This window comes from Nelusetta ayraudi, unplaced genomic scaffold (genome assembly GCF_046127955.1).
Source record: "Nelusetta ayraudi isolate G7.1 ecotype Tasmania unplaced genomic scaffold, CSIRO-AGI_Nayr_v1 ptg000015l, whole genome shotgun sequence".
Taxonomy (NCBI): domain Eukaryota; kingdom Metazoa; phylum Chordata; class Actinopteri; order Tetraodontiformes; family Monacanthidae; genus Nelusetta; species Nelusetta ayraudi.
The window spans coordinates 2,312,501-2,334,237 of record NW_027466065.1 but is presented as its reverse complement, the minus strand read 5'-3'; the positions used below and the strand labels follow the sequence as shown (position 1 = coordinate 2,334,237).

The 21,737-nt window shown below is 48.9% G+C and overlaps 2 protein-coding genes across 15 annotated transcripts in view; both read right to left on the bottom strand.

The window, feature by feature from the left end:
- Window positions 1-1,191: 1,191 nt before the first annotated feature.
- On the bottom strand, window positions 1,192-5,177 carry sdsl (serine dehydratase-like). Of its 4 annotated transcripts, none has more exons than XM_076023423.1 (10): window positions 4,893-5,032; window positions 4,690-4,799; window positions 3,538-3,690; window positions 3,406-3,442; window positions 3,166-3,305; window positions 2,746-2,834; window positions 2,434-2,667; window positions 2,218-2,348; window positions 2,042-2,128; window positions 1,192-1,826 (listed from the first exon to the last, which is right to left on the bottom strand). In XM_076023423.1, exons 3-10 carry the CDS (start codon window positions 3,682-3,684, stop codon window positions 1,723-1,725), a joined length of 969 nt encoding a protein of 322 aa, XP_075879538.1. In that variant the 5' UTR covers window positions 3,685-3,690; window positions 4,690-4,799; window positions 4,893-5,032; the 3' UTR covers window positions 1,192-1,722. The 4 variants fall into 4 exon arrangements, with proteins under 4 accessions (XP_075879538.1, XP_075879540.1, XP_075879537.1 ...); XM_076023425.1 differs by having other exon boundaries at window positions 4,690-4,768; window positions 4,893-5,005; XM_076023422.1 differs by lacking the exon at window positions 4,690-4,799 and having other exon boundaries at window positions 5,026-5,177.
- A 502-nt stretch (window positions 5,178-5,679) lies between these two features.
- LOC142886348 (apoptosis-stimulating of p53 protein 1-like) overlaps window positions 5,680-21,737 on the bottom strand; it is a 36,817-nt gene continuing 20,759 nt past the window's right edge. For 4 of the 11 annotated variants that reach the window (XM_076023415.1, XM_076023411.1, XM_076023419.1 and 1 more), the window contains 20 exons: window positions 21,086-21,181; window positions 19,094-19,150; window positions 18,839-18,959; window positions 18,263-18,342; window positions 17,963-18,130; window positions 17,734-17,874; window positions 17,045-17,237; window positions 16,614-16,715; window positions 14,123-14,190; window positions 13,407-13,617; window positions 12,857-13,084; window positions 12,577-12,759; window positions 12,299-12,449; window positions 11,846-11,883; window positions 11,403-11,761; window positions 10,842-10,979; window positions 9,876-10,009; window positions 9,337-9,503; window positions 9,048-9,247; window positions 5,680-7,392 (listed from right to left, as the gene is read on the bottom strand). In XM_076023415.1, coding sequence (XP_075879530.1) covers window positions 7,351-7,392; window positions 9,048-9,247; window positions 9,337-9,503; window positions 9,876-10,009; window positions 10,842-10,979; window positions 11,403-11,761; window positions 11,846-11,883; window positions 12,299-12,449; window positions 12,577-12,759; window positions 12,857-13,084; window positions 13,407-13,617; window positions 14,123-14,190; window positions 16,614-16,715; window positions 17,045-17,237; window positions 17,734-17,874; window positions 17,963-18,130; window positions 18,263-18,342; window positions 18,839-18,959; window positions 19,094-19,150; window positions 21,086-21,181 — 2,877 coding nt within the window. In that variant the 3' untranslated portion in view covers window positions 5,680-7,350. The remainder of the gene's footprint in view (window positions 7,393-9,047; window positions 9,248-9,336; window positions 9,504-9,875; window positions 10,010-10,841; window positions 10,980-11,402; window positions 11,762-11,845; window positions 11,884-12,298; window positions 12,450-12,576; window positions 12,760-12,856; window positions 13,085-13,406; window positions 13,618-14,122; window positions 14,191-16,613; window positions 16,716-17,044; window positions 17,238-17,733; window positions 17,875-17,962; window positions 18,131-18,262; window positions 18,343-18,838; window positions 18,960-19,093; window positions 19,151-21,085; window positions 21,182-21,737) is intronic. The other 7 variants (XM_076023420.1, XM_076023412.1, XM_076023421.1 and 4 more) reach the window with 5 other exon arrangements.

Genomic DNA, 21,737 nt, shown 5'->3' with positions numbered 1-21,737 from the left:
TCACTGCCACTGTGTTTAGGCTAATCTGGGACCTGAGTACTAATTTTGCACTGTTGAGAAATGGTATGACTGATAAAGTTCCTTGAATCCTTGTTTACTTAAGTTACAACACATAATTTAAAAATAGCTAATTGTTCAGATTATCAGCGAACACCAAAGTGCCTTGAGACCTATGTGTCATACACGGTAAAAGCAGCTTTTTCACAATATTAATGTTAAGTCTCATCCCGGATGAGTGGCTGGATTCCCTTTTTTAAGACCTTTTTTTTTTTTTTTTTTTAATAAAACACACAGACAGGATAAGCTGAAACCTGGTGCTAAGAATAGGACTGATGTAAGAGGCTGGCAAATATTTATGCCAGAAAAAAAAAGAGCATGCACGTGAGCAGACACACAAGGGCAGAATTGCAGAACCACACACCGTGCTTCTCCCTCTCTGTTCCTTTGCTTGCTGTTCAGCCGGTCCTATTTTTAGCCACAGCTCGGCTGAGATGCTCTCTGCCGGGCTCATCAAAGCAGCTCCCTCCTGTTCTCACAGGATCGGGATGCCGCGTCCATTAGCTGCTCCACCAGCGGGACGGCTGAATCACACTCGGAGGAGGGAGTCACAGCTGCGGCTCGGGCACCAACGGCCCGGACTACCAAGCAGGAGACCGGCGCTAATAATCCATTTATCATTTAATTATGCACTTGTCTCCAGATGACACAGGTCTGCTGATTGCAGCAACACCTGTTCCTTCTCCAACAACCATTTTCACATGCAGTTTCTGTTGCACTCATCACACAGGGCCTTGTACTATGATGAGACTAACACGGTTTAATCCACCAACGGTCCATGCAGGTCATCATAATGTGCAGGGCATTGGTGATGACTCTTTGCTAGCATTGAAAATGAAAAAAACAAAACACTGATGGCAAAAATCTTCCTTTGGAAACTTTCAGCTCATGACTTTTTAATATTCTCCACATGTAGAAGTGCAAGACTGTCATTACCCAATGTTCTTATGCAACCGCGTGAGAGAACGGAGGCTCTTAAACTCAACAGGTTGCTAAATGCAACACTTAGAAGGCAGCGACTTCTCTGACGTAGGCGGAGCAGCGAGGAGCTGGTTCCATGGTAATGTCCACCTACACGCCACACTGTCTGACTGGACGGATATAAACTTACAAACCGAACAAGCTGCACTGAAGGGAGATTATGGTGAAGTTTGTTCAAAGTGTGTGACTGCAGGGTAGGTGGAAGGGTGGGTGAGGGGGTGTATAAGAGTGAGGACGGGATAATAAAGGAATGAGGAGAACAAGAAGAGGAAGGAGTGTCACTGTTTTATATTAACATGTGAATGTTTAAGTATTGGTTATTTTTCATAATTTAAAATGAATTAATCAGATACAATGGACACCCAGATACATTTCGGTATTGCAGCTTTGCTGGGCGTTTTTTTGCAGTTTAACTACCAGCTTGTTTCTGACCTGTGGCACCATCATGTGGTGAAATCTGGTAATAGCACCAATCCGTGGCTTTACAACTATTTCATTCTTTAAAAAAAAAAAAAAAAATCACAATACTATTTTTTAAAACTATATTTCCATTTCTATTACTATTATTATCTAAGGAACCATAAAATAAATTCTGAAGCACTTTTTAAAAAATATATTTTCTGAAGCGGGGAATGTTGTCAGAAATACTGATCTTGCCGACGTCCATCCACTAGAAGCTCTGATTCATGTGTGCAGCTTCACTTTGAGGTTGGCCAATTGCTGCATGTCGACGCTGCTGCCGCCACACACGATCACCACCAGGGGGCCGAGACGAGCTGGAAGACGAGCTGGAAAAGAGACAAGGCATCAGGACCAGTTGTTATCTGCGACTGCTAAGATTTTCTTTTTCGCCTCTCTTTCATTTTCTGTGCATGGCAACATGGAAAGAACTTTGTCCCTGAGGAAACTGAGCGTCTGTGAAGAAAAAGATAAAAGCAGCACATTTCATTTTAACTTAACAAGCTGCTTTTCTCGCTAGCGGTCCAGGTGATGGCGGATTCACCTTCATCCTGCAGTCGTCCTATGAGGCCGCTGTAGACGGCTGCCAGCGCTGCTCCGCACGCCATCTCCACCAACACACGCTCATCATCTGCGGAGCCAGACACACATTACACAGTCATTCTAAGTCAGCTTCGTCTCACTGTGAACTTCTGACGTCCAGACGTTATTTCCAGTCACCCAGGAATGCCTGGATGGCGTGCAGAGCCTGCTGATCGGTCACCAGTTCCGAGATGATTGACAGGTCGCTGCGTCGGCTGTGTTCGAAAGCTTTCTGGCAGACCGTCTTGGCTCCGAGACATTTGGCCTCGCTGGGGAACGAGCAAAAAACAGGAGGTGGGACCCGCAGCGTCTGGAAAGCCCACCAGGATCAAACACCTGACCTTTGACCCTGACCTGGTGATATCATCCAGTGTCACCAGCCTGCCTGCCTTCACCGCAGCGTTGAAGCAGTCAGCGCCCACCGTCTCCATGGCGATGATGGGCACATCCACCCAGCCCACGTCCTCCAGGCCCTGGACGACCCCACAGAGGAGCCCGCCTCCACCCACAGACAGCAGCACCGCCCCGGGCTTCACCCCCGGGCCCAGGGAGGCGGCTACCTCGGCCATCATGGTAGCGTGGCCGCGCCTGGGTGGGGAGGTCATTAAGACTCGGAGGACCGTGGTCCATGTGAAAAAAAAAACAAACTGCGAGGTGCAAACCTACCAGAGCAGGGGGTGATCGAACGGAGGAACATAAGTGAGACCCTCAGCTTCAGCCAGCCGGAGAGCTTCGGTGTTGGCATCGTCCCAAACCTGAGTGCACATTTTGAAAAAGCAATAAAGGCTCAGTGCAGCCTGAACATGTTGACCGACTTGTTTTCTTAGCAAAGAATCTATAATCTGCAAAAAAAAAGACTGTTTTATTCTACTTTCGACGACCAGAGTTAATGTACCTATCTTGTAGGAAGCACTATTATATATATTTTGATCTGTTCTTTTGTTATGGACAATAAGTGTAACAAATATTTGTTTTGAAAAATAATTCTGAGAGAATCATGATCTCAATTATGAACAAAAGAAATCTTTTTCTTATTTTTTTTTCCAGAATTGTGCAGAACCTAATGCCCCGATAAAAATGCATCACCTTGCCCACGATCTTGACAGCGGCACCCTGATCCTGCAGCCTCTGCACCACCAGCTGGGGGCTGGAGGACGGGACCACGATGGTGGCTGGCACTCCCATCCTTCTGGCCGCAAAGGCCGCAGCCATACCGGCGTTACCTCCTTCAGAAGAAGACAGGGGGGGGAAAGAAAATCGTGTCAGGTCAAGGCTTATCGTGCGGAGGCAGCTGCGAGCTGGGTGAAAACGTTGCTTAAATGTCACCTGACGAGCAGACGACTCCTTTGGACTGGCTGGCCAGCTGCAGGGAGGAGCAGAGGAGACACAGCTGAGCGTAAATGTCTCAGTCTGGCGGTGAGCAGCGGTGGCGTCCAGCCGGGTCTACGGGGCTCCTACCTGCTGGCACAGGTGTCCGATGCCGCGGATCTTGAAGGAGCCGGAGGGCTGCGAGTTCTCCATCTTCAGGTAGACGCCGGTGCCGGCGAGCTTGGACATGGCCGAACTCTCCAGCAGCGGCGTGTTGAGGTGGAAGTGACCCGCCATGGCGCCCTATGGAAAACACACGGTGAGAAAACCACCTGACGACTAGAAACTGTAACACCATGCCAACGGAGCAGGAAAATGTATGCTGCTTGGAGATACCACAGGTAAGAGTCAAGACATCAAAAATGAATTCTAGTTTGTCTTGATTATGGTTTTTTTCATAAGCAAGCAATGTGTATGTAACCTAATAATTGACAGAAGTCATTTCAGTACACACTCACTCAAACATTTATTGCCATTGAATTATTTACAGATAAGTTATAAATGTGATACTTGCAACACAGTATCCTTAGACCATCACATCAACTATTTACAACTACACGTAAAAAAAGGGAACTTAACGAAGTGCAAATCTGGCTTTGAACTGGCTTTCATTAACAAAACAGTCCTTTGCGAGATGGTGAGCACACACATATAACCGTTTTGGAACTGCTGTCGGTACACGTCCTTAAAAAAAAAAAATAATAATCCACTGTCTTCTCAAAGACTCGGACGACGGAGTTAGAAAAAGACTGGGATGCTCATTTGTGCGGCCAGAAACAGAGCAATTGTTCTCACCGGAGCGTTTGCGAGTGGAAAAACATGGCGCAGCTTCTAGAATTTCTGTGGGTGTGACAAACCTTTACCAGAGGCGGTGCCACTAACCTGAAGGGGCGGGGTCGAGTGCACTTCCGTGTCTCGGTGATGTCACTATGTCACGGAAGTGCAATCTGCCCGATTGAAGCAGACATTTTTCGAAAGAAGGAAAAGCTAAAGACGGTCGAGGACGGACTTTTTTCATACCAGGTGGGATCGTAGACAGGCCGGGAATGCATATTATTGAGAGAAAAAAACGCACTAAAGTGCATTTTGCATAATATGGGACCTTTAAAGGTCCAGTGTGGAAATTTTTTTAATTAAGTCCACCTGACAGTTTGTTTTTCGTATTTAGGGCATTGTCAGTTCTGCCTTCACATGCTGACAAATGACATCACTTAAAAGGCTATTCACGCAGCCTAATCTTACCTAGAAGCAAGGTTAGTTTATTTCCTGGAGTCTCACTGAGAAGTCTGACAACTGACCGTCCAACTTGAGAGGCAAAACTCTGCACAGCAAGCAAAGAACCGTAGCAAGTACTAGCATGCGAAAAGGAATTTGATCATATTTTCAAGCATTTGAACGCAACACAGAAAACCTTTGCACCAGTTTAAAGGCGCCACGTGATTTACTTGTTGTCACGTTTCAGGCCGCAGGCGTCTTTCTACGCGACTGCTCGACGGTTCACAACCTTATGACGAAAGCATTCGCAGCCTCGGCTACGTCACCAGGTAGCGTCTTTCACGACGGCAAGCTTTGACTTACGTCACCGGTGGACAGTCTTTGCCGCTGGACCCCTCAAAAGTCAACCAATCGCTTTTATTGCACAGAACGCTGAATTTTGATCTCACGTTTCATCCTTGCACCAAAAGGATGTAGCTTGTAAGAGTACGTAGCCTCGTGACCACAGAATCCGCATGTCAACATCCGGTGGCTACTTCAAAATAAACGTTACCTTTAAAATATATATTTTTTAAATGCACATTATAATTGCAAAACACCCAGCAATACGAATTTAAGGGTTACAATACAACGTTTTCCCTTATTTTAAGAATGTTTTGTATATAAATTGAGGATATTTAAAAAAATATATATATTTTGCTCCCCTGTGGCAGAGAATTTAAAAACACACTTACCTCAGTCCCCGTGACCCTGAGCTCGGGAATAAGCAGGTATGGAAAATGAATGATGAATGACTTACCTCAGTCGGTGCGTGGACTTAAATGACCGATGACCCTGCCCCCGCTCTAAGGTCCACAGTTTATTGTGTATGGACAATGACCATAAAATACGCGTGTGCAGGTTACACAATGTTTCACTGGAGTGTGTGTGATTTCTTTCACTTTATTAGACTGATAACATTGCAAACATCTGCGCTTGTATGTTCTTACATCCACACACGCACAAATGAGTCGTCCACAGCATTAATCATCAGCATTTATTTTATTTTTTTTTAATTATCTTTCATTAATATTATCACTATTATCATACATTTGATTCATAGTTACATGTTTCATGTACATAACGTAATCTCTCTCTCTCTCTCTCTCTCTCTCTCTCTTTCTCGTCGGACCACATCAAACAATCACTCAACTTATTGCTTCATACTGTACAGAGCCCGTTACGTGGGACGTGACGCTCCCCATCCACTGGGTGGCAGCAGTGAGTGGCGGCAAAAAGCTAAAAAAACAAAACAAAACAAAACAATGAAAAGTATTGGTTTTAAAAACAAAGACAATTCAAATTGAAAAAAAAAAACATTGAAATGCGAACATATGATGGAAAAAGAGCAGTGACACATTGAGAAAAATGTTTTGTTTTCCTGACACTTCTCATTCCAGGGATCAATATCATTCAAATTCTCTTGGCTTTGTTGAACATGTGGTGACGGTGGAGCTTTTACTTCCTGCACTCTTCCCGGACTTTACTTTAAAAAACATAAAAGTTCAACATCCTGAGGATGACTGATGAATATGAGAGTAAGATTCTAGAAGATGGGAAAGGAGTCGGGCGTTCTCAATGAGGATTTGTTTTTCAATCAATGAGAATATTTTCACTCAAATCCCTCCAGCTTTTTCTGAAATGTCCTTTCTCTTGGTTCTTTGGTTTTGCACTAAAATAAATAAATAAATCACCTCCTACATTCTGGTTTTCCTTCTCTGGTTTTCCTTCTCTCAGCAGCAGCAGCAGCAGCAGCTTCTCTCCAGCTGCACTGATATGACTGACAGCATGCACCAGCACTGAATACTACATGGCTCAGACATATTCAAGGAACCACAGATGCCTCTTGGATCTTTTTTTTTTTTTTTTTTTTCCCCAAAACCTCCCTCTGATGTCAGTTCAGAGGTTGTGTTTTTTTTCCCGTTCTACTTTTTTTTTCATTTGCCGTGCCGTAAAATGAGGTTGCGGACATCTGTTTCTCCTGCGGTTGCTGTGGACCTTGGCCAGCATGCAAAGGAAAAAAAAAGAAGAAGAAGAAGCTTGCTGGATGTTGTTTTATCATCTTGCGGTCACGTTGAGCAACGTTGCTAATAGCTGCTCCATCAAAGACTCTCCCAACTTCCTGCTACACACCCACTATGAGTCGCACTCGCTGCCCTTTCTCCCCCAACTTCCATCCCTCCAACTCCAACAATTAACTGCACACTACATCTCAGCGCATCTGCCGCGTTTGAGAAACAGCCCATTTTCCCTGGAGAGGATCCACTTCAGCCTCTAAATGGCACAAATGAAGCCGCAAAGGCTCAGAGACGGAGGGATAATTCCAGTTAATGAGGGGGGCTTCGAGATTCCGAGGCGCCGCTTTCATGTGGAGAGCTCGGAGCTGCGTCCTGAAGCACCTCAGAAGAACATCACTCCCCTCGAATAAAGAAACCCTAAAAAAGTCTTTACACCGGACACCAGCCTGCGCTCCTGACATCCCTCCATCCTTTGTTCTTTCTCTTCTTCCGCCCACATGCTGCTGCCTGCCGCCGCTCCTCCAAGTGCGTGCGTGCGTGCGTCCATCTGTGAGCTTACACGAGGCAACCCCCCACCACCACCTTCCTCCATCCGTCCATCCGTCCATCCACCTCCACTCCGAGCTGGGCCTCATGCCAGTGAGCGCTGTCTGGGTTTGATCCTGGGATACAGCTGGAAGGAGCACAGAGACACACAGCAGGGTCACGACAGACATCGTGTTAACACTCTTCTAAATGTTCCCGAGCAGCATCGAGGGACACTGCCAGGCCCCCTGTGTGTTTGTGTGTGTGTGTGTGTGTGTGTGTGTGTGTGTGTGTTTGAAAACCCCGCTCAGGAGGTGGATCTCTTGTACAGCCCTTTCACTTGTTAATTTTTTTTCATGCCACGGACTCATCATTAGTCGAACTCCACCAGGGGGCGTAGTGAAGCCGCTGTCGGATAAAGACACAGCGGGCTGGAACTGTTTTATTAAAGCAGCAATCGATCGTGCATTCGTCCCTGAATATTTGGTGTGATATTTTAGCCGCGCGGTGGCACGCGCTGATGAATTTCCTCGCCGGCGGCTGGACGATTAGAGATTTGTTCTCCGCACTGAACAGCTGTTGTTACAGGGGTAAAAGAAGCCTGTAGCGAGTCTGCCAACCGATTCTTCAAATGAACTTTCCAGAACACATCGGCAGCAAATGGATGTGAGTCCAGAGGGACGTCAGAGCCGTTCAGTCTGACTTTAAAGTTTCATCTGGCTTAACGGCAGGGAAGTCTTCACCTGAGACGGTCACAGGGAGAGTCGCATTAGAGCCCTAACCCTAAATTGTTCAAAACAACAACAACAACAAGTTCCCATCATAATATAACTCAGGACTTTGGGTCGAGTAGAATGTACAATAATTTGGACTGTTTTTTGTCTTTAGAGTGCTGACTTTGAAAGGTCTTGTGTGTAAAACTTTGCTCGATTAATGATTTTTGTATTGGTAAAAAGTTAAAATACGGCCCATAAATACATCAATGAAAGTGTAGACTCACAGTACAATAAAAGTCAATTGGTTTTCCGACCCTTTAAACGGTTCTCATATATCAGGGCTGTACAGTGCGACAGTTTTCGTCGCATTTGCGAATAAAAATCATCCTGTGCGAAGAGAAATATGTATCCACTTGCGCATGTGCGGATGAGTTGCGCAAGGCAGGCATCATGAACATGATCATGAAGTGGGGAAACTAGTATTACTTTTTGACCCGTACGAGTTGTTGGTAAAACTGCTCCATGGGAGTTGTAGTTCTACGTGTAAACTGTCCATCTCAATTCATTTATTTAAGAACTACATTTCCTGGTTGAAATTAATTTCACAATAAATGTGTTAACTAGCTAGCCACTCATGTGCGCTACTAAAATGTTCTTTGTGCTACTAAAATGTTTAACTTGCTAGCAATAGTGCTGCCACTTAAAAAAGTAAGCGTACAGCCATGTATATATAAGAATATAGAAAGAGCAATAAGGGTCTTGCTCCTAGTCAGCTCAAATCTTGCGCCACCATTTTTCAATAAAGCCCACTTGACAGTGTCCTAAATACGAAACACACTGTCAGATGGGCTTCCTTAAATACCACGGTACCTTAATATTCTTATTTGACTTCATTTTTGCACATTTTTTTAATCTATTCGTAATATACTTATCTTTTACCTGATTGTATTTTAACATTCTTAAAAACACCAAGCAGGGGAAGCACCTCAACTTTTTTTGCATGATCTTTTTACAATGAAATAAAAGCTTCTGATTGTGATTGTGATTCTGGTTGTGCATGAGAAGCCAAGTGTCCTTGCTGTCTCACCCCCAGGAGGTTTCTGGGAACGTATCCCTCGCGGTCGTTGAGCCTCGCCCACCACCACTCCGTCTCGGTGTTGTCCCGCCGCCGCAGCACGGTGAGGGCGTCGCCCTCGCTGAAGGACAGCTCGTCGGCCTGCTGGGCCGTGTAGTCCCACAGGGCGTAGACCAGGCCTTTGTTCATCACGCCCAGCTTCTCTTGCACACCTGGCGCAGGGGGACAGTCGACGGTCATCACACGTTCAACTCAGGGTCTCTGGGCGCTAATTTTTTTTTTTTTTTTTTAAACAACCCACCATAGAGGAACTGGGAGCAGTGCGTGTAGCCCTCCTCCATCTCCTCGCACTTGTCCGCCGCCGTCTCCACGTCGCTGATGGTGGTGGCGAAAATGGCGGCGCCGGACTCCACCAGCATCTTGCAGAGGTGGACGCTGTTGCAGGACGCGGCGCAGTGCAGGGGGGTCCTGGCAAACGGAACATTAGCGGCATTAATGATCCCGACGCGTTTCCATCTGACGAGCTGATGAGCCTCATTTATGTCTGATGTACGTCTGTTCCGGGGGGGGAAAGAAAACGGCTTGCACGAAAAGAGTCATCACGACACAGGCTGACATTAATTAAACATGAATAAATTAAATCATGCAACTTCTGAATGTGGATCCTCATTAGACTTGCTAATCCCTTCCTTCAGTCCTGCTGAGTCAAGGCTCATTTTTAGAAAAAAAAATGCAATTATCTCCCTCGTCTCTGAGCGTCGCTGCCACCGAGCGGCTTTGATCGGCCCCTCCGGCGCCAGTCTGGACTGCCGCGGCTCGCTACAGAGGGGAGGCACTGACCATCCGTCGCTGTCGGCAGCGTTGACGTTGACTCCAAAGTCCAGCAGGAACTTGACAATGTGGTGGTGGCCGGCGCAGACGGCGTTGTGCAGAGGGGTGATGCCTTCGTCGTTGGGCATGCTGGGATTTTCCACCTTGGGGGAGCCACGGAAATAAAAAGGGAAAGCATGCACATGAATAAAGCAGAGTCGGAATAATCACGAGACAATAGGCTTCAAAACCGCAAGAGGAATTCATGAATCTTGATGGCGCAACACATTCTGAATAGCCTGGAAGAGCTGCTTCTGAACATGATGAGATGTTTTTCCCAAAGAGGGGCAGCAACAGTTTGCACTGTCCACATCTCACGTACACTGAACTGAGAGACGCAGTTTTTTGTGCAGCTGTAGACTGGGAATCCTCTGCAGCTGCTGCACTGGTGAGACCTGCTCTTCTCTCCCCTGATGGAGCGACTGAGGATCAAAGTTTTTTTTCTTCTTTTCTTTAAAGTAGCCATGAAGGTGCTGAAAGGCTTTGAAAATCCTGTAGTTATTGGCAGATCTGGGGAGACAATCTGTGCACGCGTGGGTGTGTAATAACTGCAGGCATGCATGAATGTTCTTCTGTTGCGTAAGCTGAGCCCGTGTTTTCGTTCACTCAATACAGAGGAAAGGAAGGAAAAGGTTTTTTGAGGGGAAACACGCTAAAATATCAAAATGCCCTTTTGTGTTTTGTCTCCAAATGTGTCACAGGACAATGATCGACTGCTCCGCCTGGTCTTTCCCAATTTGTCTCCACATACAGTGTCTTTGTGTATTGTTCGCCCCTGTAACCCTCTTAATGCAAAACTATTTTGGAACTTAAAAAGTGGCTTTAAATTATTGTTTTTCTTTTTGCACAAGATCTCCCCCTTTTCCAACACTATTCTTTTATCTAACGACCGAAAACCAATGTGCAAGCTGAACAGCAGCAGCAGCATAGACAGACCTCATAGATGATCCTTTGCACCAGATCGAACTCTCCCTCCAGTGACGCGTCCAGCAGCAGAGCCAGCGGGTTGAACTTGACCCTCAGGCCGTGACCAGTCCGCTCCGACGACGGCTTCTTCAGGTTGGTCCGCTTCACCTGCGGGCCGAGGAGGGAAAACAGTGGCAATTCCAGGTGAGTGTTGGTTAAAGGGGGTAATTCTCAACCCGCAACAAATATTTTTCTCTTTCCACGGCTGTCCCTCATTTCACTCACGTCATTTCTATTTTGACACACACACACACACACACACACACACATGCACGCACACCAGGAGCAAAGCACCATTTAGTTTTATGATGATTCCTAAGTTGATGCTGGGTGTCTGCACTGGTTGTTTTCAAAACTGAGATACTTTTCTCTTAAGATTTGAGAACATCAACACATTAAAAGATGATGGTATTGGCTGGTCTTGTCACAGCCCAAAAGAATAATCCGTCATCTGGCAGGACCTTTAAAAAAAAAACCTAAATAACTACTATAGTAATGGTAGAGACAAGGTTTCCTGGGAGCTGGACCCACCTTGGGCAGTGGGGCGTGTGCAGGAGGAGACGGAGAAGGCGACGTGAGGCCCACAGAGTGACTGGCAGGACTCTGGCCTCGCTGGTTGTTGTTGTTCTGATCCTCCGGCCGGTTTGGCGCCGGCGACGGGCTGAGCCGGACCGACGGCGGCGGCGTGCTGACGCTCTCGGCCTCCTTGGGTGTCTCCACGACGACGGAGGGAGGCGACGAGCGCAGGGAGCCGATGTTGGAGTTGTGGCCCTCGGTGGCCTCCGAGGCGGCCACGCAGGCCAGCTTGTCGCCGAGGTTGGCGTTGCCGTTGGCCGAGTGGATGTTGTCCATGTCGGGCAGGATGCAGTCGGGCTGGTAGAAGGTGTTGCCTGGGATCATGCGTTCGCAGAGATGACCCGTAAACATCGTGACGAGAGGGTAACGGGAGTGCTGCTGATTTTCAAAGGTCCTACCTGAGCTTCCTTCCATGCCTCCAGCCAGGGTGTTGAATCTGCACACCGCAAGACGAACACATGCGTTCTGTTATTATTTGGTTACAGCAGCTGGATTTCCACCGGGTGCCTGATTGTTCTGGTGCAGCTGTGGGGGCTCTCCACGCACCACCACACTAGGGGTGGGAATCGCTATGTACCTGAGGGCTACGATGTGATTAATCGCGATTAATCGAGAATCGCTATTCAATTTATTATATTTTTATAATTTATATCACAATTCATATATGTAGATATATATATCTACATGCTGTATATATGTGAATATATATACACATATACATATTAAAAAAATTGATTTTCTAAATTTGTGAATTAATCGTGATTAATCTAAGAATCAAATTTTTTTTCGCACCCCTACACCACACACTGCTGCTGCTGCTTTCAAGCTCGAGGGCTTCTTCTGAACGTTACCTTTGGTAGAGAAGCTTCTGGATGTTTGGCCCCTGGGGGCCTTCGGGCTCCGTGATGGAGCTCCGCTTCTTCAGGGGTCGCGGGGCGTTGCTGAGGCGTCGGCGGAGAACCTCCAGGTCATTGTCGCTCTGGTACCGCAGCTGGGAGTGAGCTGTGGAGGGTCGAGGACGGAAAAGTCATTGATCTACTCCGTCGTCAATCGCCTCAGTGGACCCCAGCCGACCTGGTCGGGGGTTGGGGTGGCAGATCCAGGGGCAGTGGTGAGGTGAGATGCCTACCGACTGGGGTGAGCTTGGTGGGACTGAGCGGACGGGGAATGTTGTCCACGTTGGGCGGGGGGGCCTCGCCTCCCGCTTTGCCCCCGTCTGGGACGTCCTCCTCTGCAGCTTTGACTCCCCCGTGGAGGAAGGGGACGGGGGAGGGGGTGGAGGAGGAGGTGGGGAGGATGGGTTTACCGTAAACTGGGGAAAGAGAAGGAGAGAGCGAGAGAGAGAGAGAATGAGGACATCACACAGCTTGTTTCTGGCGTGTGGGACAATCAAACGCTGGTCCATTTACCCGCTTTGACCGCAGCCCTGTTGCTCAGAGATCCATAGTTCTTGGCCTGAGGGTGTTGGAGGTACATGCTGTAGATGGAGCTGCTGTTCATGGTGGCGGGGCCCTTCCTGGGGGACTGGGGCCTTGAGGGGTGGTCGGGGACGTAGGGGCGGACGGCCGCTGCCGGAGGAGGGTCGGTGCGCTCCGTCTGGGGGGGCAGTGGCGAGGGCAGGCTGGCGGGGGCGGAGCCTGGCAGGCAGACAAACGGTGAGGAGGACTCATTTTGAAACTTTTTTCCACAAACAGCAGCAGGTCTGTCCAATCAATCTAATTACTTTCCAATTAAGGTGACCTTACAATTAGACCCCAACATTTTTCCCAATTTTCTCCCAATTTCATTGTGTGCATGGTCATCCAATGATCATGCACACAACAACAAAGGCTACTACTCCTACTTCTAAAACTACAAGTTTTTAACGATACAGGCTGCAGCTCATAAACGTTCCAAACAGCGGAACAGCCTCGCCGTCCAATCAACTGCTGCCGCGAGAGGTGAAGCACTCCTGGTTACCTTGGCCAGAGTTGGGCGGGATGGAGATCCGCTGCTGGATCTGCTGCAGGGAGGAAGGCGGCGAGGAGGAGGAGGAAGGGGAGGGGGAGGAACCAGATTTCGGCCATCCCAGGGTTCCCGGGGCGGAGCGCGGCAGGGAGCTGGTGGCGCCATGATGCGCCGCCGACTGATGCCCTGCACTGGGGTAGGTGCCGTAACCAGTGGGGTGCTGCTGGGATAGACAGAGTTTGATGAGCAGTAATTCTTACGTGGGGGGGAAAAAAACCTCCAGGGAATATTTCAGACATTTCTCTCAAGATGTTTATTTATTTATTTATCTAGTCGTTTGTTTGTTTGATTGTTTATCTATCTAATAAGGATCGCCATCAGTTTGCACTGTGTGAGGACTATTCTTCCTGGGGTCCACGCAAAAACAGACAGGAGAATACAATACTTACAAATCACAGTGGGTGAAAATGTTCACCAAAAAATCCTAGAATAATAACTTAAAACCAAAATCAAATAGACAAATAAAAAAAAATATAGAAAGAAAATAAAGAAATAACCAAATTCTAAACATAAACATCCTGATCAACAATATTTGCTGCTGCCACCAGATTTGTATCCACATATGAACAAACAGAGATGCAAATGACATGGAAGGAGGTTTGGACTTCGACAGTGTTGTTTCGCCCGGTCCGTTTGCTCGTGTGTGTGGAGTGGCAACGACAGCGCACCTGCTCCGAACTGTTGCTCCTCCAGTCCGAGACGCTCTTGCTGATGCTCGGCCACGACGCTTCATTAGCTGAGCAGAGAGGAGAGAGACGCGGTGGGAGAGAAGTGAGCGCACGAAAACAATGACGAACCCAAAGCAGAGAGTTGCTTCACATTCTCTCCCGACACAAAAACAAACATGTGAAGTCACACAAGCGACTAAAAATAAAAATCTATAATTACTCGCATCACACACACACACACACACACACACACACACACTATGTCCAGATAACAACACAAAAACAGCGCTGGTCAAACGGGTTACATGACACAGTGCATTTCCCGGCGCCACATGACAATTAGGCGATATTTGGAAGTCAAAGTCAGCCGGTTATTTTTAACATGAACTCACCGCCGCGGCTTCAATTGCCGTCGTCACCACGGATTCTGACTCGCCAAACGACCGCTTCGCATTGTTGCCCTGCAGTGAACCTTCCCGCGGCAAACAAACATGTTTTTTTTTTGAGTGCGTGTGTGTGTTTTTTTTTAGCTTCTCGTCAGTGCAGCATCACAGCAGCTACTGGAGGCCTAATTACGGGCTTCTGAGAAAAGAGAAAACAATCATCACGGCCGCGGTCATAAAGCCGACTGTTGCACCTGACTTGTTGTTTTACGGGAAGTGTGAATACATTTATATTTATAAAATTTCGAAAAACCTCTAAATGAGGTATAGCCGCTGCCTCCGGGTGCTTGGAGCCGCCATGTTTTTATTATTATTTTTTTTTTTTACAAGATTTTCACAAGGTATACGCAAAAAATTCAAAAAGAAAAAAAAAAAGTTTATTTTTTTTCAGAGAAGATATGCTTTATTGTCTGTCCCAAAAGGTGACAGAAATTCAGAAAATTAAAAAAATTAAAAAAAATCTGGACACTGACATGTGCTTTGTTAGTCCAAGAAGGTATCATTTTTTGCAGAGGGCTCTAAACAGCGGGCTAAACATGCTGTTTCCTGGAAAATGGCCAGTGTTTCGGTGAAAACTGAAACGTACTGGGTTGCCAGTCGTCGGTCGGACGGTTCTGAGCCGCTACCGTTTGGCAGAGGCTTCCGACGGCGTCACCGTGTTGGCAGTGTCACCGATTAACCATTGACCCCGTTTGGCCTCCAGGCCGTGAGCCGCGCTGCCGTCGACCCCGCCCCGACCTCGGGAAGTAAACAGTCACGACAGGAGACAGTCGTGACAGTCGAGCTGGAAACTTGGCCGCGGGCCCGAGGTCTCAGATTAGAGGGAACTGGCAGCGGCCGTGACCCGTCGCCGGAAAACAGACGCACGTGGGAACGTGCGCGCGCACAAACATGCGCGCGCGACTCTGTATCGCTGTTCGCCGGGCGTTCCACAAACTTCCCTTCATTCATTCGCTGATGCCTGCCTGCCAGCCTGCCTGCCCGCTTGGCCGTCCACACGATTTACAACTAAATATTTTGAACACATTACGTAAGCTGAAACAATAAATAGCACTGCCGTGGCATTTACTTTTGACATTCAGCCACACAATGAGATTTAACTCCGCAACAGTTGGACACTGTTTACTCAAGACCTCAGCGTCCGAAGGTGCCTCAGTATGAGCACGAGTGGCCTTTGCCACAAGCAGGCCTCGAAGCAGGTCGAGAAACTTGTTTATTTGCCGCGCATCACTCGAGACGAGAAAGAACTGCTGTTTGCGCTGCCCTCCGTCTGCCCGTCCCGACCTCAGACAGCTGCTGCGTATCAGATGTCCCGTCTGTGTCCTTGTACGCGCAGCCCTTCGGAGTTTGCAGTCATTAGCCGGAGCTAATTCAATTATCGTTTCCATGCCATCTGTTCTGCAGAGGTCAAGGCTCTGTTTTCTGCCCGTACTCTCTCTGGCCGGTGTATTCCAGCACCTGCTACCTCCTCTGCCTGCTCTGCCCCTGTTTAGAACCTAAACACTAAAACACATTGTTCCGGAAATCAGCCCGCAGTGATGTCACAAAGGGCATGATACCATTTCTGATACGTCCCCCAGGCTAGTGACAGTAACCACGGCGATGTGTTGGCTCCGCTGATCTGAGACCGTCTGGTCTTTGGCTGTGTTCAGACTAGAGGTGAATCTGATTCAAATCAGATTTCATGTGATTTGTGACTGTTCACACTACAAAGGAGACACCCGGTTTCAATCTGGATGGGCTAAAAATCAGACTTTGGCTTTCGGCAGTCTGAACGGGGCTTTTGTATCCTCCCAAACACCTGGATGGTCCAACAACGCAGTCAGTTTTTTATCGTAAGGATGCAAACAGCGGGTTAAACACGCTGCTTAGAATGGATAGAATGTGGAAGCTTTTGATACCAAACACCATTTCCTGGTTTCAATCCATCACACATGCATGATTAGTTGGCCGAACTCTCCAGGCGGTAGTGAGAGAAGCAGGTGATGCTGATCCATCACCAGACTGTCAGTGGCTTGTTGTGCTGCCAGAACTCTCCAGGGACTCACTGGTGTCGGCCTGAGGACCCTCAGCGGGCTCCGACAGCACGACGTCTAAGTCGGACACCTTCCACTGGCCGGGAGGCTTCCTGACGCGACTCCGGTCTTCTTCTGAGACGCAACAGGGGCACCAACCAAGACACCGACACATCAACACAACACGGCCAGGAAGGAGCGTTAGGGAGGAGGAGGTGGTGGTGAAGGCGGCCACGACGACAACAGCGACACGGGACGCCACAACCACAACAAACGAAAAAAACCCATCGGCAACAGCGAGCACGTCACAGGTGTCACACATCAGGTGAGGGAGGAGGAGGACAGACAGGAAGAGGAAACAGACAGAGAGTTAGCGAGGCTAGCGAGGCCAAAGAAACTGGCCTCAGTCTTCAGCAGTGACTTTAAACATGAGAGTGGGCAACTGAAGGTGGAGTCCAGCTAACCTGAGAGCGAGCGGATGTGGCAGAGCGGCGTGGGCTTGGCCGGCGGGTCGGCCGGCATCGGGTAGCCAACCTCCTGTCTCCCCTCCGGCACCTGGATGTAGGGGCAGACGGCGGCCACCCGGCCCGACACCCCCCCGCCAGGCTGGGGGGGGTTCTGGGGGGGAGACAGTCCTCCCCCGTTCATCCGGCTCAGCTGAAGACGGGGCACAGAGAGGGTGGAGAGGGTCAGAGGCTGAGAGTCAGGCAGCAAGGGGTGAGGAGAAGGAGGAGGAGGAGGAGGAAGTGGAAGAGGAGGAGGTGGAGGTGGAGGTGGAGGAGGAACACATGGAGGTGGAGGAGGTAGAAGAGGAGGAGGAAGAGCAGGAGGTGGAGGAAGTGGAAGAGGAGGAGGGGGAGATGGGGAAGAAAGAGGAAGGGGAGGAGGGGGAGGAGGTAGAAAAGGAGGAGGAGGAGATAGACGAGGAGATGGAGGAGGAGTAGGGGAAGGGGAGGAGCAGCAGAAGGAGGAGGACAGGGGGAAGAAGGAGGAGGGAGAGATGGAGACGGAGGAGGAACAGGTGGAGGTGGAGTCAGGGGAAGAGGACAAGGCGCAGGAGGAGGAGGAGGAGATGGAGGAGCAGGAACAGGTGGAGGTGGAGGGGGAGTCAGGGAAAGAGGGGAAGTAGGAGGAGGAGGAGGAGCTGGCGTACTTCTGCTCTCTTCTTGTGCAGACGCTCCCGCAGGTCTCCGATGCGCTGGTCCATCACCGTCACCTGGGCGTTCCTCTTGTTCAGCAGATCCTTGTTCTGGGCCAGTTTGCTGCTCTGCTCCAAGTTGTGACGATTGCGAGCCTGAAACACCGAAACAATCGTGAAAACTATCCCTTTGAAGACGTATGCCACCCAACAGAGGGAAGGGTGATGAGAGCGTCTGCTGTACCTGCAGCTCCTGGTAGAGTTTCCTCAGCTCCAGGGCTGCAGGTGCAGACAGAGCCGTCCCCTTGTGGCTGACAGGTAGGCCCGGTGAGCCGGCCGGCGCTCCTGGTCCGGGTGCCAGGGAGTGCAGCTGGAGGCGTCCTCTTCTTAAGTCCTCCAGCTGCTGGGTCAGCTGGGTGGAAAACAAGTCACACAAATGTTTGGCCATTCTTCTCTGACTAAACTTCAGGAGTCAAGTTTCTGTGAAAATCTCGAATGGAGATTCAAGCCCTCCTGGTGAAAAACAGAGGCTGGTGTTTGTTACCTGGTCCACTCTGACCACGGCCGACTGCAGTTCAGCCTGCTTCTCCTGAAACAGGTTGCTAACATGGTCGATCTCTGCAGCTGGAGACACAAACAGGTGGGAGTTGAAGTCAAGTGAGCAGGAGCCTGCTGCACGTTCACAGAGGTTTCCCTTCAACGTTTGCGTGAAAATGTAGGTGAGCAAAATAGCATTGGGTGGCGATCATTAATTTTTGCTTCCTTAAATGGTCTTGCTACATTATGTTATATTAAGAAATTGTTCAATCGCAGTTAGGAAGCCTTGTGAAAATAGCATATCCCCAAAAAGTATATATATGTATATATACATCTCTCTCTCTCTCTCTCTCTCTCTCTCTATCTATCCATCTATCTATCTATCTATCTAATAGCATAAAAGTCATTTTTTTTGGCCAAATTGTGATATCTGCCTAACTTTACCAATGTGCTTGCTAAAAAATTAGTTTTTTCTTGTTTTCCGAAAACATTCAAAATGACTTAGGGAACTATGCTATTAGACTAACGATATATTAAAACAACTTAAAGTCCCACTGGTTGTGCAACTGGGCGAAGACCTTACACAGGTTTCCGTTGATCAGCTTGCTGTAGTCCACTTGTCCTCTCATGGCTCGGATCTTCTTCAGCTTGGCCTCCTGGGTGTCCACGCGTTCCTTCAGCCGCTGCAGCTTCTCCGCTTCAGACTGAACCAGAGCACAAGAGTTTTGAGCAAACAGCTGGCTGAACAGACAGCCGGATGCTGCTTCGTGTGGCACAAAGATTCCTGCCGCTGCCCGGCTAGGTAGGACACTGTGACGCGTGGACGCGTGGAGCACACCTGTGTCTGCGCCTGGTTGGACCTGCCGCCCTGGTGGAGATACCGCAGCCTCTGCTCCTAGAGGAGCAAAAAGAAGGAGAAGAAAGAGTTTTGAGAATTTTCAGACAGACACACAGTTGGAACAAACGCAAATCCAGCGAGTTTCTACACAACGGCTGCGTTCAGACTGCAGGCGAATCTGATTCCAATCAGATTCCTTCTGAAATATGATTTTTGGGGCTGACTGTCCACACTGTTTTCAGCAAGTGTCCAAATGGGTTCTGGCTCTGTCCAGACTGGGCCACATTATTGACTGATCTGACAGGTTGCGGAGGTTGGAGCGGAGGCGTCGTCCAGTGCGTGTAGTGTGTGACGTCATATAATTGCGACAGCGACACTTGTTGCGATACGTGCCCTGGAGCTTAACTTGAATGGAGCTGTCTCCCCACTGGCTGCTGAGTAGAGTGACGTCACGGACAGTCAAAACCCATCAGTGTGTTTAGAGCTGTTCACACTGAGGCACATCTGTCTCAATGCCATTTGAAACTACCTCCCGCAGGTGGCTTCAATCCCATTCGCAAAAATCGGATTTCATGCGATTTGTGACTGTTCAGACTGCAAAAGAGCCATCCAGTTTCAATCTGGAATGGCTAAAAAAATCGGATTTTGGCTGGCAGTGTGAACGCGGCCAACGTGCGCGCTCTCGCCCTTCTCTTCTTCTGCAGCGCGACCGAGAACAGGTGCGCCACCTGCGGCCCATCCGGATGAATCGGCTCTCAGACCGACACGGTTACGAGCTCTGTGCTCAGCGAAACGTCTGACAAACTCCCACCGAGACTCGAGTCTCTCAAGTTCAGTTTCTTTTTTCTTTTTTGTTTCTTTTGTGTACGCGGGGCATCGATAAACACGTGAGTCAGCGGAGAGATGAGCAGAGCGACCCGGACCTGCCCACTCCTCTGTCAATTTGCCACTTTGCAGAGACACGCGCGCGCACACATACACACACAGGGAGGCATAGTGGAAAAGAGAACTGGAATGTTGGCAAGATGCCTATCATCACTTAGTTGGAAACACACACACACACACAAAATGCACAAATGACACATTACATAACAGAGGTTTGTTCCCCTCCATGGACAGTGTGGGAGGAGCGGTCGCTCCCTGCCAGCAGCTGCGTCCCGGATACTTTTTATTTCCTGGAAGGAAGCTGCGCTGTGTTACAGCATGAGGACGTGGGGGGAAGAGGGGAAAGTGGAGGAGGAGTGAGACACTCCAGCACCTGCACACCGCAGGGAAACACTGTCGCTGCGCCAGAGAATTGCGCCTTTTAGAAAAGCCTTGAATAGGTGGGGAAAATTACACACCAGACACACAAAAAAAAACCAAAAATAAATTGGACAAATAAAGAGGCGGCGGTTGAATAATGGCGGTGTGTCGAAAGAATCTCCCAGTTCCATTCACACTCGAGTGGCACTTCGTGAAAACTAATGGGGCCAAGTGTTGGTCTCGACTCTTGTGCGGTACAATGTTTCCTCAGCCCTCCAGCAGCTGTGGCTTCCTGATGAACTCACTTCCTGGCAACTCAAAGGTCACTTCCACTCTGGCTCCAGTGGGAAAAAGGCAGTATTATCTCCCGTCAAACACACACACACACACACACACACACACACACACACACACACACACACACACACACACACACACACACACACACACTGTGCTGACACACACATAAAACCCTGAATGGTTGATCTGCTAGTTTCAAAAGTTCCCTTCAACCCTGACCTGGATCACATGTTCTGAGCCACACACACACACACACACACACACACACACACACACACACACACACACACACACACACACACACACACACACACACACACACACACATTCCTCCAAGGCCGCAGTTCGTGGTGCCCCTAAAGTGGCCCTTTTTACAGACGCGCTCTCTAACGCAGACGCCGCTTCCTGACAGGCCGTCCATCCAACGACATGCTGTCATGGACTCACCTTGGCGATTAGCATCTGCTGCTGAGCCTCGATTTGTTGCTGTTGTCTCGTGGCCATTTCCTGAAGCTCAGAGAGGGTCAGCTCCACACGGGGGACCTACACACACACACACACACACACACACACACAAACAGGGGAACAGGCGTGTACATCCGTCACTGTCCACTACCAACGGCCGACTTCAGGTGTGTCACCCGACGAGATGAGCAACCAAATGGTGACAGGAGACACATGTAACACACACACACACATCACTTCACACTTCAGGTCATCCAGCGGAGACACAGCGAACAAGCCGCCGCGGAAATGTTATTAGAGCAGCAGCTGGTGGCCTTGGCAGGGTGACAGTTATAGTATTGGTTCAGGGAAAATAGCCCGAATCCTCTCCTGTCCAGTGGCGACACCACCGACACAGACATCAACATAAAGAAAAACAAAAAAAAACTAATCACACCGATTGTTGCCCACTGCAACAACAGAGTGTGCCGGCGACGCACCAGAACGTCCCGTCATGTCCATATGTTGTTGTTGTGTGGTTCAGAGCACAGGACATTTGTGTGATTGTGCTGCGCCGGGGAGCGGGTTAGCGCTAGTGGCCTAGAGAGGACAACACAGGAAGCTCTCGGCCCAGCCGCTTCCTGCTATTGTGTAC